This window comes from Xyrauchen texanus, chromosome 41 (assembly GCF_025860055.1).
Source record: "Xyrauchen texanus isolate HMW12.3.18 chromosome 41, RBS_HiC_50CHRs, whole genome shotgun sequence".
Taxonomy (NCBI): Eukaryota; Metazoa; Chordata; class Actinopteri; order Cypriniformes; family Catostomidae; genus Xyrauchen; species Xyrauchen texanus.
Genome location: NC_068316.1, coordinates 16,551,688 through 16,572,980, shown reverse-complemented (window position 1 = coordinate 16,572,980; position 21,293 = coordinate 16,551,688). Strand labels below are relative to the sequence as shown.

Genomic DNA, 21,293 nt, shown 5'->3' with positions numbered 1-21,293 from the left:
TGCAACACAATATTTTACTCAGTTACAGGTGACGTAACAAAAGCAAAACAAAAGCAGTTTTCCATCATTGCAGGAACTAGCTTATTTACACCCTTAGATATATAATGTCAAATCAGAAAATTAAGAAGAAAAGTTTATTTTTCAACATTTGTTTTAGGCTGAGTGTCTCAGAATAGATCATAATCTATATAATTGACATTTGAAGTGTTTTTTTCAATTTTTAATTATACCAAACACTTGACCCTACTTGAGATTTTTTTTTGTCGAGTTATAAGCCTTTCATTTTGGGTAAGCAACTGAAGCAAGAAAGCATTAAAAACACCCTCAGAGCTTAAAGTTTTAAGATTACAAATGCACACTTTTAATTTTCACGTTGTAGACCAGCATAAACCAGTTCGCACAAAGTCATGGAAATTAAGTTAGTCTTTTCACAAGGGTAGTGCTATATGAATTCTAGTTTCCCTACCCACATTTAGAAGGTCAGCAGCTCATTCAGATGATTGCTGTTCGTAAGCTCAGCAAGGAGTTATGATAATGATTACCTCACCTAATGTGCTCGCTTGTTAAAAAAAAAAAAAAAATGCTTTTGCCTTAATTTCGCTGGCTGCAGAAGAGGGAGAGCATTTACTCAGGAAAACAAAATGCAGAGTAAAGACTCCAGACCATGAAATGTGATTGGGGAGACACAGTCAACTTTTACACAGATAAACACTTTTAATATGCAGTGATATTTAGTTTACTATCTATTTTACTATTTTAAGAGATTATGCAAACATATTGTGATATTTAGTCTGGAAGGCACTTCTCCCAGTGATAGTTCTGATACTTCAAATGTCTTGTTGGCCTTCAGGCATCTTTTAAAGTAACCACACATCATTTACAGACAAATAGCTCTGGATATTACTGTTTTGCTTTTTTGAAAACTAACTAAAGTGTCACCCATTTCAGTTTACAGTCTATTAATGCTGTAATTATGAAAGTGGAGTCAATGCCAATGGCTCTGTTTAAGCTAGATGGATCTTGACCTTGGGGTCAAGCTGTTTGTATGTGATTTTCTTCACAAACTGGCATTCGGACATGAGTTTTTCCTAGAATTTTAACCACAAGGAGAATATCTGAACCATTATTCACGCTTTACTTGTATATAGACCAAGGCCATTTATAGGCCTGCTATTAAAAATGCTTATAGACTAGACAGATTGTTTGTTTAGCAGATTTGTGTTGATAGTGACCACAAACAAGGCCTGAATCTCATTCTGTCTCGGTTTCTCAACCTTTCTCATCTCCTCATTTTGTACACTCTCTCAAAACATGCATAAAATAGTTCTGTTACAAACCTAGTCAGCTGCCTCACTCACAGCCTGCTGTTTATGGCAGCTGCCTTTTAAGGGGCCACCACACCAAATGTATAAAAAAGCTAGATGCACCACCACAAATAAAACAGAAAGCAAGTGTCTCAAGACATTTCAAGTTCTTTTTAACTTGGCATGGCTTCTTAAAAATTCAGCGTTCCTGTGCGAGAGGCTGCAAAATTAGCAAGACACAGCAAAGACGTCCATCCAAGTTATTTGAAAAATAATGACAAAAGACACAAAAACGCAGACACAAAAACATGTTTGGTGTGAATAGCCCCAAAGGCAGCAGCCTAACCATCATGGAACCTCAAATGTGACCGAATCCACCACACAAATAGTTTTATAATTTTATTTATTACGCCATAAGAAAGTACTTACATGAAGCAGCATAATTAAGTAATCTACCTTTTGTTATAACCTTTGAGTCTGAAGCACACCTATGATGCCTTACACACTAGTACTTTTTCGCTATTGAGATTTGAGTATTACAGCTGATAAAATTTTATTGACATGTTTCTCTCTCTTTTCCTCTCTTGGTAGGCACTGTAGCAGCCATCGCTGGCCTTCACCCAGGCCAGTGCATCATTAAAGTTAATGGCATTAACGTGAGCAAAGAGAGCCATGCCAGTGTCATTGCTCATGTCATGGCCTGCAGGAAGTACAGACGACCTACGCAGGTGAGAGTGTGGGCATCCCTCAGCCCTGCAACCCACCACCTTAGGAATTAAATATTCCTGACCTCTCGAAGTAGTAAATCTCCATCTATTAAGCACACACTGTATAAGAACCCTTTGTGATCCATTCCGGGTCATTACTCAGCAATAATAGGCTCCTTTTGTGGAACAGGGCAGGGAAGAAGGCCAGTAAGGGGTGTGAGGGAAATGGGTTAAGGAATGAGGGCCTGGCATGCCTGTGTTGGAGAGTAATTAAGGATAGTCGATTGAGCCAGGTTTGGCAAAGGCTGAAGTAGGACACACTGTGGTTGGCTGGATGGCTGGACTCTAGTTTCCATCAGGCCAGGAAAAGCAGAGCGAGGAGTTGCCCACCCTCCTGCTGAGCGGGGATTTGTATCCCACGATCAAGAGAAGTCTCAGTAACTCATCCAGGGCTGTGGAGACCAAGGAAGCAAAAACAGTGGGAAAATGATGGAGAGATGTGGATTGAGTCAGGACTATGTGGGTTTTAGCTGAGGTGGGGTGGGTTTGTGTTGGTCTGTGAAACATATCATCGACAATAGTGGTCACAGTCAGCATTCACCCAAAGCTTTCGAGAAGCCTGAGGCCTTTAATTAGAGCATGCAGTGCTTGTGACAACTCTCTAAAAACTACTACTTAGGTCATGCCCACACTAATATGTTTTCTTTTGAAAATGCTTTAATTTCGGTATGCCTCTCATTCACATAGATTGCATTTTCCTCCAACGAAAACACATTACCACATACTTTGGAAAACAATGATGTTAGGAAACTGGAGACTGAGTTTTCAAACGAAAACTAATTTGAATGGATGTGACCTTGGATGCCATGTAGTATTGCTCAGACATTGCTCTTTCATAGCTCTGGAGACTCCATGGAGTTCTCATGTTTTTATTTGAAATTAAAATGTGACATTTGTGAGTTTAAGTCCATGTCTTTTACCTTTGAGCCATATACACTCACCTAAAGGATTATTAGGAACACCATACTAATACTGTGTTTGACCCCCTTTCGCCTTCAGAACTGCCTTAATTCTACGTGGCATTGATTCAACAAGGTGCTGAAAGCATTCTTTAGAAATGTTGGCCCATATTGATAGGATAGCATCTTGCAGTTGATGGAGATTTGTGAGATGCACATCCAGGGCACGAAGCTCCTGTTCCACCACATCCCAAAGATGCTCTATTGGGTTGAGATCTGGTGACTGTGGGGGCCATTTTAGTACAGTGAACTCATTGTCATGTTCAAGAAACCAATTTGAAATGATTCGAGCTTTGTGACATGGTGCATTATCCTGCTGGAAGTAGCCATCAGAGGATGGGTACATGGTGGCCATAAAGGGATGGACATGGTCAGAAACAATGCTCAGGTAGGCCGTGGCATTTAAACAATGCCCAATTGGCACTAAGGGGCCTAAAGTGTGCCAAGAAAACATCCCCCGCACCATTACACCACCTCCACCAGCCTGCACAGTGGTAACAAGGCATGATGGATCCATGTTCTCATTCTGTTTATGCCAAATTCTGACTCTACCATCTGAATGTGTCAACAGAAATCGAGACTCATCAGACCAGGCAACATTTTTCCAGTCTTCAACTGTCCAATTTTGGTGAGCTCTTGCAAATTGTAGCCTCTTTTTCCTATTTGTAGTGGAGATGAGTGGTACCCGGTGGGGTCTTCTGCTGTTGTAGCCCATCCGCCTCAAGGTTGTGCGTGTTGTGGCTTCACAAATGCTTTGCTGCATACCTCGGCTGTAACGAGTGGTTATTTCAGGTGAAGTTGCTCTTCTATCAGCTTGAATCAGTCAGCCCATTCTCCTCTGACCTCTAGCATCAACAAGGCATTTTTGCCCACAGGACTGCCGCATACTGGATGTTTTTCCCTTTTCACACCATTCTTTGTAAACCCTAGATGGTGAAATGGTGAAAATCCCAGTAACTGAGCAGATTGTGAAATACTCAGACCGGCCCGTCTGGAACCAACAACCATGCCACGCTCAAAATGGCTTAAATCACCTTTCTTTCCCATTCTGACATTCAGTTTGGAGTTCAGGAGATTGTCTTGACCAGGACCACACCCCTAAATGCATTGAAGCAACTGCCATGTGATTGGTTGATTAGATAATTGCATTAATGTGAAATTGAACAGGTGTTCCTAATAATCCTTTAGGTGAGTGTATATGCTAGTGTAATCCTGAAAGTTTCTCCCAAAAACAACTAAGATTTTAAAGAGATTCCTTTTGTGTCTTATGGTAGTGTAAACCAAGGCCCTGAAATGTGATTTTGGGTGTTCTTTTTTCAGCAAGACTCAATTAAATGGGTCTACAACAACAGTGAGTGTGCACAGGAAGACCACCAGAGGACCAATGAGAAGACATCCACAGGGGAGAATGGAGATGTGTTTGAGTGTAAAGTTGAAGGTGCTTTTACACACTAATACACACTTTTTCTCATCCAAACTCCAGCCTTGGATTTAATGTTGTTCTTTGTACTGTGAGACTAAATCCCAAAGTACTTCGGTCAGACATTAATGCAAATATCATCATCAGCAGAGTGTTTGAGCACTAAACGCGTGCAGTACGATTTTTATAACGGCACGTCTTTAAACTAATTAATGGGTCCACAAGGTGACAACAATCACAACTGAGCCGTTGGTATCAAGAAGAGCGCTAGAAAATGTCATCGTTGATAAACAAGAGACAATGTTGAAACAATAACAGTGGATGTGCACGTCAAGATCATGTGTGTGATGAGGTCTGGATATACCTGCATTTGTATAGCTCCAGTCTAAAGGAATATAAAGACTTCTTTATGTGTCTAAACTCCTGAGGAGAAATAGTCCAGTAGCTCATATCAGTCATAGTGCGCATGTGCCAACTGCCTGTGTATGCGCAGACAGTTTAATGAAGTATGCTTTGACAGGCTTGTGATCGGCTGTACGCAGGCACTAAGCAATCACATTAAAGCCGATGTATACTTTGGGCTTTAAACTACAGATCTCAATTCAGTTGCCTCATGTGGTGCTCACAGGAGGTAGAAACAACTCATGTCTAATGGCTCACTGAGAATGAACTCTTCTGCTTTATTGACACTAACAACATACAGTATATAGATAAAATAGATAAATCAGTGCTCTGGGTAAGTAAAACAGAATTTAATGATGTAAAATTTCCTTTATCAAACTGACATGCCCTGCAAAAATATTTCTTCTCAGTATTTATTTGTAATTTTCTAGTAACCAAATATCTAAACATCCTTAAAACAAGATTCAGTAGATGTACTTGATAAGCAAAATTACATAAGAGATTAAGCCTTGTTTTCAAAGAATTCTATCAAACTTTTGTGACATTTGTGCTTAAAACATGACAATAAATATATATATTTTCAGTGGAGTTAAAAAAACAACTTGTTTTCCTTTTGAATAATTTTTTTTTTGTTATTGTCAAATTATCAAATAGTTTTTTTTTTTTTGTTTTAAGCAAACCTAACAAAACATTTTTTTTTTGATTTGTCTGACACCTCTGATCTTTGATAAAAGGCCAATGGAAATTGGCGAGTGGTTTTTGTATGCCACTCCCCGAACATACAGGTATAAAGAAGCTGGCGTGCGAACCGCTCATTCAGGTTTTGTGCTGAGAGAGAAGTTCCTGGCCATTTTAGTGGATAGTCCAGCATTGTGGCAAGAGGGACACAACGTCTCATTCCCTCCATCAGGGTACGGAGGTTACGGAAGTAACTAGGACGTTCCCTATCTGTCACTCACTCGATGTTGTGTCGATGAAGTGACACTAGGGGTCCCCAACAAAAACAGCACAACTAGCTGAACTTTATTACGTGAACTGGTGGTGCGAGGACTAGGACGACCTGCTCCCCGTCCTCCTTGACCTTGCACAGGGTCTGTGCAATTAGGCTCACTGGGGAAAACGCATAATTGTGTATTGCAGGGGGCCAGCTGTGTGCCAGCGCGTCTATACAATGGGAGCGTAAGCTGTCTTGACGTCGATATATGTCACCATTGCCATGTTGTCTGTCCAAACCAACACGTGCTTGCCCTGGATCAATGGCAGGAACCTTCACAGGGCGAGCAGTATTGTCAACAACTCGAGGCAGTTGACATGCCAACGTGGCCGAGGGCCTGTCCAGGGCATACAGTGCCCCAGCCCGTTTTGGAGGCATCTGTTGTTACCACAACGTGCCTGGAGACCTACTCTAGGGAACACCTGACCGTATAAATCTGAGGTCGGTCCAAGGGCTGAAGAGGCGGTGACAGACCGGCGTGATGGCCACGCGATGTGTTCCGCCGCGCCATGCCCATCTCGGGACTCGGGTCTCATATGCATCAGCCTGAGTGGTGTGGCCACCGCTGAGGATGCCATATGCCTCAGGAGCCTCTGAAATTGTTTCAGTGGAACTGCTGTTTTCTGAACACCTTCAAACAGGTCAGCACCGACTGTGCACACCTGTTCGTGCGGTTGGAGTCCAACTCCAAGCCGAGAAAAGTGGTGCTCTGAACTGGGAGGAGCTTGCTCTTTTCCTCGTTGACCCGAAGCCCTAATCGGCTGAGGTGTGTGAGCACACAACACATCCTGAGAGTGAGCTAGTTTTAGTTGAGGATGCGAATGCCCACTTCACTTAAAGGTGCAAGAGCTGTCTCTCTGGCCTTTGTGAATCTGCGAGGGAAACGGGACAGGCAGAAAGGGAGGATCTTGTACTGGTATGCCTGACCCTCAAGCGCAAATTGTTGGAAGGGTCTGTGTTGAGGTGGAATCGAGACATAGAAGTATGCGTCCTTCAGGTCTACTGCCGTGAACCAATCTTGATGTCGGACGCTCACTAGAATGTACCGCTGGAGCGCCGGACCTGCCAAAATGGAATGGTGGATGGTGGTCATAGTTACGGCTATGCATACCGGATATGTGACCCAGGGATTAAGGAAACCACTCTTTTGTTAAACTTTTGGGTACCACAGCTACTTGAGCGTGCGGCAAAATGAACTGAAAAGGGAACAAAAGATTCTCCTACTGGCCCTCCACCGGGGGATGGAGTGGTCTATTCACCAGCTCCGGAGCAGCGGGTCTCCTGGTCCCAGGGTCGCCCGTCTCCGCGGCCCTTCGAAGCCTCCTTGGTGGCCGGCCATGATATGGGTGGCATCTGCTTCCTGCGGGGGCAGGCCGCAGCAGAGCCAGTGCAGTCGCCGCAGGAGGACAAGCAGACGGGATGTGGGATCTTGAGCCACGCTGGGGAAGGATGTGTTGGATGGTCTCCATCTGCTTCACTGTCGAGAACTGCTGGGCAAAGTCCTCGACGGTGTCGCCGAAGAGGCCAGCTTGGGAAATGGGGGCTTCAAGGAACCGTGCATTGTCTCCCTCTCTCATCTCGACCAAGTTGCCGCTCCTGGACCAACGAGGGGGATATCGCTGGCCTGAGAGACCGTGCCATGACCTTTTTCACCCGGAGGGCAAGGTCGGTCGCCGATCGCAGTCGATCAATCCTGGGGCCGAAATACCCTTGTGCAGTTCTTTTAGTGCCTTGGCTTGGTGGACTTGGCAGGGCGGAGGCGGCTTGTCCATCGGCACCGTAGGCTTTTGCTATCAGGGACGATGTAAACTGACGCTAGACGGGAGCTTTGGGCACCCATGCCAGGTGGCGGAGCTCTGCGGTCATAGGTGAACTGTGAGTGCCTTATCCATTGGGGGCATCACTGAGTACCCCTTGGCCGCCCCACCATCGAGGGTAGTTAGGGCAGGGGAGCAGTAAAGGTGCCGTCCATGATCTTGTCAGCTCCTCATGCACTTCTGGGAAGAAAGGAACTGGGGCGGGACGTGGCTGTGAGCGGTGCCACAGGCCCAGGGACCAATTGTCGACCCCGGGAAAGTTTGTCCGTCATTTCCACATCAGCCTGTGACTGGGCGACCGCTCTTGTAGGCGGAAGCCCAGCCGAGGTTTCCACGTCTGACTGGATGAGCCCGCTCTCCGATGCTGTGCTCAAGAGCTCATCACCTTTGTGGGCCCCGAACAAGAGGTCGAACTCGCCCTGAGATGAGCCAGCACACTCATCCAGAAGCCTGATCAGGTCAAACGAGCGTGCTGGGGAATGGGAGGTCCATGGGTATTGGGAAATGGTCCCATTGAGGTCCCCAAATTGCCCCCAGTGCTAGCCGGGCTGGCCTCAAACCCGAGAAGGACTGAGGCGGGGAGCCGCTGGGGTGGCTTGCTTTCTTACAAAGGCAAGCCACGACCGGAACATTGCCATGGTCATGTTCTCGCAGGGAGGACATGACGCATCCACGAACGATGTCTCTGTGTGGGCAGCGCCCAGGCACGAAAGACAGCAATCGTGGCCATCAGAAGGCGAGAGATAATGACCGCAACTAGGAATAACACACAGACGGAAAGGCATCTTTAAAAAGACACGGCTTTAAAAAGACGTTTCTGTGTGTGCCGCTATTTTAGAATATACTCTTTTAGGATTTATACTCTTTAAGAATATGTTCTTTTATATGTTTAGTTTGTTCTGCCGAAGCACCCAGAGGCGATCTCTGCAGTGCAACATTGCAGAGGGGGGAGAAGCCGCTGTAATGCGCCGTCAGAATACAGCAGAGGTGAATGGAAGCCGTGTGAATTCAGCTCAATGAAAAGCGACCGCTCGGCTCCGAAGAGAAAATCTGAATGAGCGGTTTGCATGCCAGCTCCTTTATACCTGTATGTTCGGAGGAGTGGCATGCAAATACCACTCACCAATTCCCATTGACCTTTTATCAAAGATCAGATGTGTCTCGGGCTCCCAAGAGTGACCCCTAGTGTCACTTCATCGACACAATGTCGAGTGAGTGACAGATAGGGAATATGACAAAATAACTTTTTAAGAAAATTCAAAGTAATTTCAATCATGAAACAAGATGCGTATTTATTATTTGCTTTTTTATTATCTTCCTTTTCTACTTTCTTGTCTGTTTTTACCATTCTCTTTTGTCTCTTGTAACATTGGTAACATGACTAGTAACATTGAAACTGCTCTGTGTGTTCAACAGAAGTCATGGATAAGTTTAACACCATCGCCATAATAGATGGGAAAAAAGATCATGTGAACCTGACGGTGGATAACGTTTATCTGGAGTACGGCGTAATGTATGAATACGACAGCACTGCTGGAATGAAGTGTCATGTCCTGGAAAAAATGGTGGAACCCAAAGGCTTTTTCAGCCTGACTGCCAAGGTAGAGTCACAAGACTCATCAAAAATACAGATACACCAGACATTATCATTAATTTCTCTGCTGTAGTGGAACAGTGATTTGATTTGGACACAAGCACGAATCAAAGATTGTCTTGTTTTGAGAGGCTCTTCATTGTTCATGCGTAACACTCTGTGAAAGATAGAGGCTGACTGGATGTTAACCAGAGTGAGTGTAACAACTGAAAGTTGTCTTTATGCCCCCCATTGCGGAATTAAAGGATAAACACTTAAATCACTGAGCTTGTTGCCATCTGGAGACATAAAAATTGGAGGGACGTGAAAGACACGGATACAACTATGATTTTTGCGAAACATAAACATATGGCCTTATTACTCGTATCAATGTTTCTAGCTATTATTTGAGTTGAAATACAGGATGAGTAAAAAACATTTCAGTGTTTGTAAGAAGAAACTCAGCCATTGTTAGAGTAACGACTGATACTGGCCTTGCAACATGCTTGCAGGTAAATTAATGTCAAGATTAATATAGTAGAAATCTTGACTATTGCTTAAAGATTTTTTTGTATTGGGTGGAATCAAATCAAATGCAGTATGAGAATGGCCATAATTTAGCTGAAAATCAAAAGAACAAATTAAGAAAATTACATTTAGCACCATGAAAATATTTAGCCTATTTAGGCATGCTGTAATAGAAAAAATATAATTAATTTATTGATTTTATAAATAAACGAATTATATTTTTTTAAATAAATGTTTTATTGATTTTATTATTTATTATTAATAATAATAATACATAAATTATATCATTATAGTATTTGTTGTACTGATTTTAATTTAAACTTATATAGAAATATTAGAAATCATCATTGTGTCTTGACAAAATCATTTTTAATACTGTACTCAACAATGGGAATGAGATTTTTTTATTCACATTACAGAAATTTGAATTTGAGGGATTGTAATTGCATGTACCTGTAAATAATGTTAATGGCCATAAAAATAAGCCTCATTTTCTTCTTAGAAAATATTATTTATTTATTTTTTCTTTTTGATTTTGCTGTGAAATTTGACCTAGACATTTTTTTGGTGAGATTCACCCATGTGTTAGTATTTGAGAGAGCATACAGTTATATAAAGTTTATTGTCCGTTTTATATTATTAATGTTTGGTTTAATGTGGTGAGTATTGCATGCAGCCTCTTACAATGTGCAATCCTAGATGTTTTTCACACTTGTTTACAAAAAGAAGCACTAAATGTATTTTTATTCCAAAATTGGGTTCTCTATTATACACAATCTTTGTTAATAAATCAGCAGCTGTCAAACATGACCAGTGAACATTCTGTTGCCAAGCAGTGGGGGCATCATAGCTTGATTGTGACATTGCAGAAATGCACACTAATGGAAAATCGTATTACATGTTCTACATTAAGAAAAAGTTTGTGTTTAATTCCCTTAACTGCCAGCAATTTCAACTTATTACAAACATCTGCATGGGTAGGTCTGGACTTCCTCTAAGAAAACAGATGAATTTTAATATTGCAATGCTGTTAGGCAGATTACAAGCAATCGTTACCATCTCAGCATGCCCTTAAATTTCTCATCTCCTCCATTCTCTCATGTGAAGAGATCTGTCTCTCTTATGAGAAAATACTTTTACCACCATTAAGTGAATGTTCACTTAAATTTGTACTGTAATTTTGGTTTTATTATTGGTGCTTGGTAATGCGTCGCTATTTGTATTTCTCATACTTTTCTCAAATCTCTAACCCTTAAGTATAAACACTTCTTTGCATAACTCGCCCCCACACCATTTGTTCTATGGACACGCTTTTCCAGTAGATTTTCATTGAAGGAGGAACCAGATCCATATTTAAGGACCTGAATATCATAGAGACTTAGGCAGGGCCGGTTCTAGACATTTGGAGGCCCTAGGCAAAATGTATGTTGGAGGCCCCCCGCCATGCCCTCCTCCCCTCCACCTTTCAGAATTCACGAGTTCACACTTACATCAAATTAAATAGAGTAAAGATTATGCGTATTTGGCATGCTGTCCAGGGGAGGGCTCCAGGCTCTGAATTTTGGCCAGATTTACACAGTATTACATTGGATATCATTGTATTTTGGATTGTGTTGTTTACATCCAATAAGAGATTATTAAAAATCAAAGTGAGGAGATGGGGGCGGTGGAGGGATGCTGATAAACTGTCAATGAACAGAGCTAAGTCTGCAGTATATATACCTCTTATCTCGTCGATTATCTGAATGTGCTCCTCCTGAACTTTGTTAATAAAACATAATTTAATAAAAAAGACTTGAAAACAAATATGATTCCTAACCATTTTATTTATACAAAACCTTTTATATTTTTACTTAAATGTGCATATTAATGTAACTTTAATTAAGGTAAACAAAAACAAAATCATCTGAAAAGTCAGATTTTAGCAGTCAGGAAGTTTTTGCAGTAATTTGTTCAGTAATTTATTTATGGTAACTCACTAACCCACTATTTGGGATAATGAACAGTTTTGTTTTTGATAGACTAAATACAGTCATATTAGGTATGTATTGTAGAGAAATACCTTATGATACACAAATCAGCTGCTAGTGGAAGTGAAAAGACAAGTTAATTTCGTCAACTGTAATTGTGTGCTTATTCATATGCTTAAGATTGCATACTTATTTTCAATAAATATTGCAACAGTATTTATGATTGGAAAACGAAATAAGTCTATTATGGTCTATAGTCTATTATGATAGACTAGAGCAGTTAATGTAGGCTAAACATCTGCGTTTTAGAAGATATACAGACTGTTTTAAAACATAATAAACAATGCTTTAGTATAATGCGTTTGCTCTTTGACTGACAAACTTGACTTTTTCTGTAGTGTTTTGCGAGTCAACTCCTGACTAGGGCTGGAAATCGATTGTAGCTACATACGCTCGGATTCAAAGTGTCAGAAGCTAATTCAGTCCATCAACGGTGCTCACGCTCTTTTGAACTGGAAATAACCGTCAAATGATCTATCTCAAAATGACGCTGATCGTTAGAATCAGTTTATTTTTTACAATACATTACAATCACTCAAAAATAGATGATACCTGAATCACGAGCTGCACTTTCTTTGCGTGCCTGCTTAGCCTTACGCTTAGCAGCCCCTGAAGGATGAGTTCAGCCGAGCCATCAGATAAATTTGCAGAAAAGTTGGATTTTATTCATCTACATCTCATCATTCATAAATTCAGAGGTTGGGAGTGACTCGCATGTAAATGGTGATATTAATTGGTTTAACTACAGGTGAATGACAATTGTTATATCCAATGGACAAACAGCATAGTATTTTGCTGCTCTTGATTGGTGGATAAGCATGTGTATGTTTTGGAGGCCCCGCCTCCAAGGCCGAGGCCCTAGGCAACTGCCTAGTTCGCCTATAGGTAGCGCCGGCCCTGGACTTAGGGATGGGCTCATTGCAAAAAATATTTTCTTCATTAGTATTTTTGTCTTGCTTTCCAGTAAAAATATCAAAATATTCTTAAAATAAGATACATTTACTTGACAAGCAAAATGGGATAACATATTAAGTCTTGTTTTCTGAGAAATGTGACAACATTTTGTAAATGTTACACTTAAAACAAGAAAAAAATTATCAAATCTGCCAACGGGTTAAGAAAAACAACTACTTTTTTCTCTTCGAATTACATTTGTTTTTCTTACCCCATTGGCAATTTTTTTGTCTTGTTTTTAGCGTAAACCTTACTAAATTTAATTTAATTTGTCTGAAAACAAGACAAAATATCAAGCCATTTTGCATGTCAAGTAAATGTATCTTGTTTTAAGAATGTTTGGATGTTTTTACTGGAAAACATGACAAAATACTAATTAAAAAAAATATTTTTTGCAGTGCTCTTTTTTTTACATGGGCCAATAAGTTACTACCTAGCAATCACCCGGATTACCCTAGTTACCATGTAGCAACACCTTAAAACCACCCACAACATTCCAAGCACCACTCACATTTATTTTTTTATTTTTTTTCAGAAAATGTAAAAATCTATTTATAGCATTGATGCTGTTGTCTTTTGCAAGTGTAATGATATAAAACACATCACACGGCATCTACACTGATTTTAGTGTAGGGTTTGTACTGTTTTACATGTCTAGAAGTGTTAAGGAAATACAGGGTGGAGTTGCAATAACCACAAAGGAACAACAACTTTCTCTGCAGCTGTTTTGAGAAACGCACGTAGCGTTTTTAAATCCACTTGACCTATGGCAGTTTTGCTCACTTGATCTGTATTCCATCAGATGTGTTTTCAAGCAGTCTCGTCAGCCAAAACTAATGCTCTGTGTCTCCTTTCGTGTGCTTTGTCAGATTTTGGAAGCACTAGCCAGGAACGATGAGCAATTTGTACAGACCTGCAGCAGATTGAGTTCCAGCACAGATCTCATTCCTGAAGACCTGCAGACCAGGTTCAGTGCCATGTGTGGAGAGAGACTCGAGCACATCAATAGAAGAATCACGAATTACAGGAAGGTCAGCATGCATTATGTGAAACGTCTCTGGTTACATGTGTAACCCTTGTTCCCTGAAAAAGGCGGAACGAGATGTTGCGCTGCTAAGCGCTACGGGGAACAGCTCTTGCTGTGAGCCAAGCTGAAATAATGTGTGAAACACGTCAATGAACATTGACCGGAATTTATAGCCTCGGCTGATGTAATTATTAGATGCACCTGCGCCAGGCTATAAATGGACACGCCACCAGGTGTCGCCAGATACTCCTTTTGAAGAGCAGTCCTGGGACGTCCCAGTGTGCAAAGCAGCGCAACATCTCGCTCCGCCTTTTTCAGGGAACAAGGTTTACATATGTAACCCGAGACGTTCCTTTACAAAAGGCTTCACTACGATGTTGCGCTGCTAAGCGCTACGGGAACGCAATACCCACACCGCCACGACTTGGGGCTGTCCGGACCCCTATGGTTGTGCAGTGTACTCACAAAAACGCGAGAGGTCTCAGACATGAGCTTGAGATGTCGACTCAAGGGCATAAGAGCCCGGAGTAGCATAAACATCTAAACCATTAATTTTTTTGATGAATGTGTGCGGAGAGGACCAGTCTGCCGCATCACAAACTTGTTCAGGCATGAGCCGAGATGTCGACTCAAGGGCATAAGAGCCCAGAGTAGCAAAGCATCTAACCCACAAAGTTCAATGAATGTGTGCGAAGAGAACCCTATCGCAACACAAACTTGTCATAAAAACTGATGAATGTGAGCGGAGAGGACCAGCCTGCCGCATCACAAACTTGTTCAGGCATGAGCTGAGATGTCGACTCAAGGGCATAAGAGCCCAGAGTAGCAAAGCATCTAACCCATAAAGTTTGATGAATGTGTGCGAAGAGAACCCTATCGCAACACAAACTTGTCATAAAAACTGATGAATGTGAGCGGAGAGGACCAGCCTGCCGCATCACAAACTTGTTCAGGCATGAGCTGAGATGTCGACTCAAGGGCATAAGAGCCCAGAGTAGCAAAACATCTAAACAATAAAATGTGATTAGTGTGTGCGGAGAGTGCCAACCTGCCGCACCACAAACTTGTTCGGTGTCAACTCAAGGGCGTAAGAGCCAAGAGTGGCAAGAACATCCAAACTATAAAGTTTAATGAATATGCGCGGAGAGGACCAACCTGCCGCACCACAAACTTGCTGCAGAGGGAGACCTCTAGCCAAGGCTTTAGAGGAGGAGAGCCCTCTGGAAGAGTGCGCCCTAAAACCTACTGGCGAAGCTTGACCGTGCGCCTCGTAGGCCCGGGCAGTATCCCTCACCCAAAGTGAATCGCCAAAGGCGAACCGTCGAGGAGAGATATTAACTCCGAGAACCATTTCCTGTTCAGCCAGCGCAGCGCCATTAATAGGAGGCAAGACCCTTGCTGGTGAACATTGCCAAGACTCCCGGGAGCAGAGAAACCGGGGAAAGAAACGCATACAGACGCATTCTGGGTCATGTATGTGTTTTAACGTCCAGACCGAAGGGGGCTGGGTGATTTCAGGGAGAAGTCGAGGAGACATTGGGCTATTCATAGAGGCGAAGAGGTCCTCTTCTGCCCTAAGATCTCACCCAAACTTGTTCCAAGTGGAAAAAGCCCGGCATTTAAAAAGGTCTCGATAACCTCAGGAGAGAGCCCTGTGTCCCTCAGTTGGTACCCTTAGGGGCCAAACATGAAAGATTCCACAATTTGGGGCAGGGATGAAATATTGCCCTGTGCCTGAGACAGAAGATCCTTCCTGTTCGGCACCACCAAAGGCGAGCCGTCGAGGGAAGAGATTAGCTCCGAGAACCAAGCCCTGTTCGGCCAGCGCGGTGCTATCAGTAAGAGGCAAAAAACCCTTGCTGGTGAACTCTGGGCAACTACTACCTTAGGGTGGAGTTCTTAACTCCCCCGTTGGTATTTTCTGTCTGGACCGTAAATCTGCTCCCATATTTGGACATCCAGGGATATAACTGCCTGAGTGACAGGAGCTTGCCCTGGGCCCTAAGGAGAACCCAACATGTCAGAAATACAGCTGACAAGAACGTGGGTCTCCTTGATGATTTATGTAAGAGGCTACCGCTGCATTGTCCACCTGCACCAAGACATGGCAGCCTCAGGAGGAGGTATTTCAGGGCCAGAAATACAGCCATCAACCCGAGACAGTGACTGTGACAACCGAGCTGACGACCCTCCTATCCCCTTAAGCTGGACGACCAATTAAGGCCGCTACCCCGCCCATCAGGGAGGCGTCTGTCGTTAGCAGCCTGTGACAACAAGACGCACCTAGAGTGGGACCCAAGTCAGAAAACCGGGGTCTGAACCACATAGAAAGGGAACGAAGCCTGAGGCGCAGAACCCTATTTAGCCTAGGGGTTTTGGCCCTTGGATGAAATCCCTGGCTTTTGGCCACAACAAAAACGGTCTCATGAGCAGAAGGTCCAGAGGGATCACTGTGGACGCCTTCAGCCCTGAGACCTGGAAATCATTGATACTGATAACAGTGCAACCTTGCCCTAGCCTGACTTTGCTCATGGTGATCTAAATGGACTCAATACTAGCGGGAGACAGTTGTGCCCGCATTGAGATTGAACTCCATACGATGCTCGATAGACAGTGTTCTGAGTGGGAGAGAGTATGCTCTTCTTGGCGTTGAGCCTCAACCCCAGAGAAACAGATGAGCTGAGACGATGTCCCTGTGCTGAACTGCCAGTTCCTGGAACTGCGCTAGGATCAGCCAGTCGCCTATATAATTCAGAATGCAGATGCCCCGAGTCGCAAGGAGCCAGCTGCATCATGCATTGTGAATGTGCGGTAAAAAGGGCTAGGCTGAGAGAAAGAACCTGACCCTGGAAGACTTTGCCCCGAAGTGAACCTCAGGAACTTTCCATGTTGTGGCAGAACTTCTAAATGAAGCATAGAAGTGCGTCATAAGATCGATGGTGACCAGCCAAACGAGTTGTAGGGCTTGAGACACGACCGTCTTAACAGGCATCATCTTGGACTTGAACACCCACGGGTAGTTCAAGCTTTAAGATCTAAGCCAGACGCTACCCCTCACCCTCCATGGGAAACGGGAAGTATTTAGTGTAATAGCCTAACTCTCTCTCTGGAAGGGGAACACACACCGTGGCCCCTTTAACCAGGAGATTGATTTTTCTTTTTACATAAAAAAGAAATCCGGTTCACAGTAGTGAGAACATACTGTTGAAGCACGGAAAAAAACGGCGAGTGAATTAAATCCTGACGCCCTTATAAGACCCATCCATCCATCCATCCATCCATCGTCAACCGCTTATCCTGTGTACAGGGTCGCGGGGGGCTGGAGCCTATCCCAGCTAACATTGGGCGAAAGGCGGGGGACACCCTGGACAGGTCGCCAGTCCCCTTATAAGACCCACAGAAAAGAATTCATCCGGCAGAAGTTTCCACGCTGCCGGGATCTATGAGGTGGGTATTATATTTTAACACTTCCTGTTGAGGGGTTGTCGGGTGTTTCGCGTCCTGAATAACATACAGGAACAGCGAAAACACCCAATTTTGACGGAAGCCTCTGCAACCCGAAACACCAAGAGGTTGCGGGAATGGAGGGGCTTCGAGGGCGGCGAGACTGTCACCAATCCCTGGGAGGAGCAGCATAGCGTGCAGAGCAGCATAGTGTGCAGAGCAGCACCAGCCTGACCTGCTGCTTAATAAGCCCTTCCCACTAAAGTGGAGGTTGTCCTACAAGGTTTTGAGGGGAAAGAGGGCTTCTTAAGTGACGATGCCGAGACCGGCGAGAGATAGCCCGCAAGCGTCTCTTCGAAGCATCACTGAATACTGCCGTGCCTCAGCACCCACGATAGTCGAATATAATGACGTCGAGGGTATGTGAACACGGGAAGAAAATATATATATATTTTTTTTATTTATTTATTTATTTTTTTTTTTTTAGGGGTTCTCCATGAGCGAAAAAGCTCTTCATGGAGGTTATCAAAGAAGGGAAGGAACCCATGAGGCGTTCCCTTTCTTAGACTGGAAGATAAAATCTATCCCCTAATTTGGAGCGCTTGGGGGTCTCTTTTCACGTGGGCCATGACCAATCTGGCAACCGCGACGAGTAACAACATCGAGCAATTCCTCTGTAGATTTTTTATCGCAGACGGAAAGCTTGAGGCGGGAAGAAAATCGCGATCCACCTCATGATCCAAAGAAGCGCCGAGATCATGTGAAGGAACAGCTGGGTTTGGGGAGAGAGTGAGAGAAAGGGATCAACCCGTCTCTTGCTCCTCAACCAAATCCATTCGAGAGTGCTGACTCCGGAAGCAAGCTGAGGCGAGCACGACGCACTCTGCCTGTTAAAGCAGATCGCAGTGCTCGCGACCCACCCTGCTGCAACGCGAGAGCAGCGTGCTCTTACCCCCAAACAAACAGCAAAAACTGATGTGTGTCGCCTTCAGCTATAGAGCGAGAAGAGGGGAACACGCACCGCTTGCTTTCAGTCATTCTCTCTTTTTAGAAATATATATATATAATATTTTCCAAACAGAAGAGAAAAGAACAACGTTCACTGCACACTGTCTGATTATATCTCCTAACAGAGGAAAGAAAGTTTTGACAGCGTGTGTGAAACACACAGAAACAGAATCGCTCTGAAAAAGAGTTTCAGATCGACACCTGGTGACGTGTCCATTTATAGCCTGGCCGCAGGTGCATCTAATAATTACATCAGCCGAGGCTATAAATTCCGGTCAATGTTCATTGACGTGTTTCACACATTATTTCAGCTTGGCTCACAGCAAGAGCTGTTCCCCGTAGCGCTTAGCAGCGCAACATCGTAGTGAAGCCTTTTGTAAAGGGAACACCTCTTTTTAAAGAACAAAAAACAGCTCTATGCTGGTCAGTGCTAGTTTGTTGCTAGTCTAGCTGGTGGACCAGCATAGCCGTGATGTTCACTTGCAAACCTTGTTAAAGATTTAGTTTTTCTTTAGCAAGTCATTATTTAATCATATGCATACCATTTCAAATGCATACCAATTTCATTCTTGTGTGAAACACAAAATGAGATGTTAGGCAAAATTGTTCAGGCTTTTCCATACAATTAGAGTGAATAGGTGTCAAGCTCCAAAGTATAACAAAAAGAACATGAAAATACTGTAGGTCCATAGGACTCAATAATTGCCTTGTTTGAAGTATAAAACGAAATTTAAATCGTTATTAGCTGAAAATCCTCTTTTTCATCATAGACATAATTTGCATATGTTTAAATATGGCAAGGTGATGTCAAGATTCATTGTAAATAAGGACTTACATCTTGGTCTGTTTCTCACCCAAAGTTGGTGTAGTGCTTCAGATAAAGCTTCTAATATACCACTCACAATGAATCGATTACTTTTACCTATATAGGTGCTTCTTGGAGCTTAAAAGTTTTCATCCCCATTGATTTGCACTGATTGACAAAAAAACAAATATGTTCTTCACAATATCATTGTTTGTGTTCCACATAATAAAGAAAGACATATGGGTTTAGAATGGCTTGAGGGAGAGTAAATTATGAGAGAATTATAATTTTTGGTAAACTATTTGTTGCTTTTTGGAGACAACAGCACACCAAAATCCCATGCTGGTGACCAGCTACCAAAACACAGTTTTGGTGACCAGCTACCCTTGACTTTTCTGCAATCTCATTCTGTCCATGAAAAACATAGTTGAATGTCTTGATAAATATCTTTGGTAGACATTTAGATGGATGTGGCTAAGAAAACTTTGCTTGACTTGTAGCACTTCTATTTAGGTTACCGAACAGGAAATGGTCCTGCCCTGTCCTTTTTAACTCCAGCTGGTCTTGATTGATGAAATATGCAAGTCCAACATTACCAAGGGAAACAGGCTTGTGCAAAGTGTCCTTTTTAATTTCCATCATCTGCTCTTATTTGGAGCAAGAAGAGGAAAATATGTCTGCAAGCATCTAACAGTTTCCCTTGTTTTTCCATGAGATTTCACTCAACACCCCACTCAGCACTGGATTAATTAGCTATTGCTTCACTAGCTATAAATAGCTTTGAACATCCCGTACCATTGCATAATTTCCCTTCTGTGGTATTCTTAGTGGGGCCTCTATAGAGGTCTGGCAGGGTCTGTGCCCAGGACACTGAAGCGCCTCATTCAAGGCTAGCCAGGAATGTGGGAAGTCCAGTCCCAGAGGAAGTCATGTGTCCAAAGCAGCTGTAACCCATCCACTGGTTCCAGTGTAGTCTGGGACCTCAACCTTACTCAGAATGACCAGAGTTGTTATGGCATTGTTGGGCAAAAGCGAGGTTCTAATCCGTTCTCAGTACCACTGACTTGCTCAAGGTGAACATTTCAATCTGGTCAGATTATTACATGCTCCTGTGCAAGTAACAAGTTTGAATTTAATTGAATGAAGCTTCAAGCATTTTTGGCATTCAAGTACAATATGGATTTATTCACAAACGATTTTGTAAATAAATGAAAGATTTTCTACAAGTAGTGTGGGATGTGTCAATGTATGTACATCTGGAAAACATCAAATGTGAGCGTGCAATGACTCTGTAGTAACATTGTATGAATGTACAAGACTACAAATGCAAATCACAGTAACTACACATTAGGCAAAATTGACTATCTTGGATCTTGCCTGTCCTGTAACTATGTTCAGATTCGGAGACAACTCTTTTGTAATCCACATTTGGCTGGACAATGAGCAAATTTGAAGACATTTTTCTCAGTGTTGGCATTGTTACTGCATTTTGTCTTTGCATGGCAGAAAAGTGTAATGTGTAATTTTTAAATGTTAAAATTAGGGCTGTCGATTTGATTAATAAATTCAGTGCGATTTAATTATATTAAAAAATGATGTGTTAAAAAAATGTATGCAATTAATCATGTGCCCGGATGGTAATTAGGAAGATTCCTGAGCAATTCAAGCTTGAAGTACCACCTGTTTTGTCCAGGGGGCAGTAAGCGAAACTTCAGCTGTATAAGCAACGCGCAGCTTATACAGAGAACACCGCTTGATGGAGCACAGATCTGAATTTAAGGATCTCGAGATGTGTTTTTCTAAGTATTAAACTATGTTTAATACAGCGACCTAAAAATTGTATGTTTATGACAAGACGCAAAGTGAAATGCTCCAAGTATCCATCTGATGCAGGTGTACATTGACAGGTACTTAGGCAAGCCCTCATAATAAATCTCGGACTGATTGACAAATTAAATTGCAAAATGGATTGCTGTGAACTGCAGGCCAATTATTGGATAATGTTCAATATATGCAAAAAAAGAATACATTCTAAAGCCACTTTTTGTATTGTCTTATCAATGCTTAATCCTCTCTCTGCCACAATAATGTAATGCATTTTAAACATATGTATATTTTTTTCTTGTACTGTGTGTATATATATATATATCAATATATATGCTGTATATATTGTTTGTAATTATTTCAATATAACTTTTTTAGGATTAATTCATCATTATATATTGAAATATTGTTATTTTAGGGTCTTTCTCAGCAAATAT

At 42.5% G+C, this 21,293-nt stretch overlaps 1 protein-coding gene across 2 annotated transcripts in view; it reads left to right on the top strand.

Moving 5' to 3' along the window:
- The window catches only part of LOC127634272 (phosphatidylinositol 3,4,5-trisphosphate-dependent Rac exchanger 2 protein-like), a 212,030-nt gene that overhangs the window by 103,264 nt on the left and 87,473 nt on the right, over positions 1-21,293 (top strand). For both annotated transcript variants that reach the window (XM_052113748.1, XM_052113747.1), the window contains exons 20-23: positions 1,896-2,032; positions 4,351-4,468; positions 9,080-9,264; positions 13,618-13,779. In XM_052113748.1, coding sequence (XP_051969708.1) covers positions 1,896-2,032; positions 4,351-4,468; positions 9,080-9,264; positions 13,618-13,779 — 602 coding nt within the window. The remainder of the gene's footprint in view (positions 1-1,895; positions 2,033-4,350; positions 4,469-9,079; positions 9,265-13,617; positions 13,780-21,293) is intronic.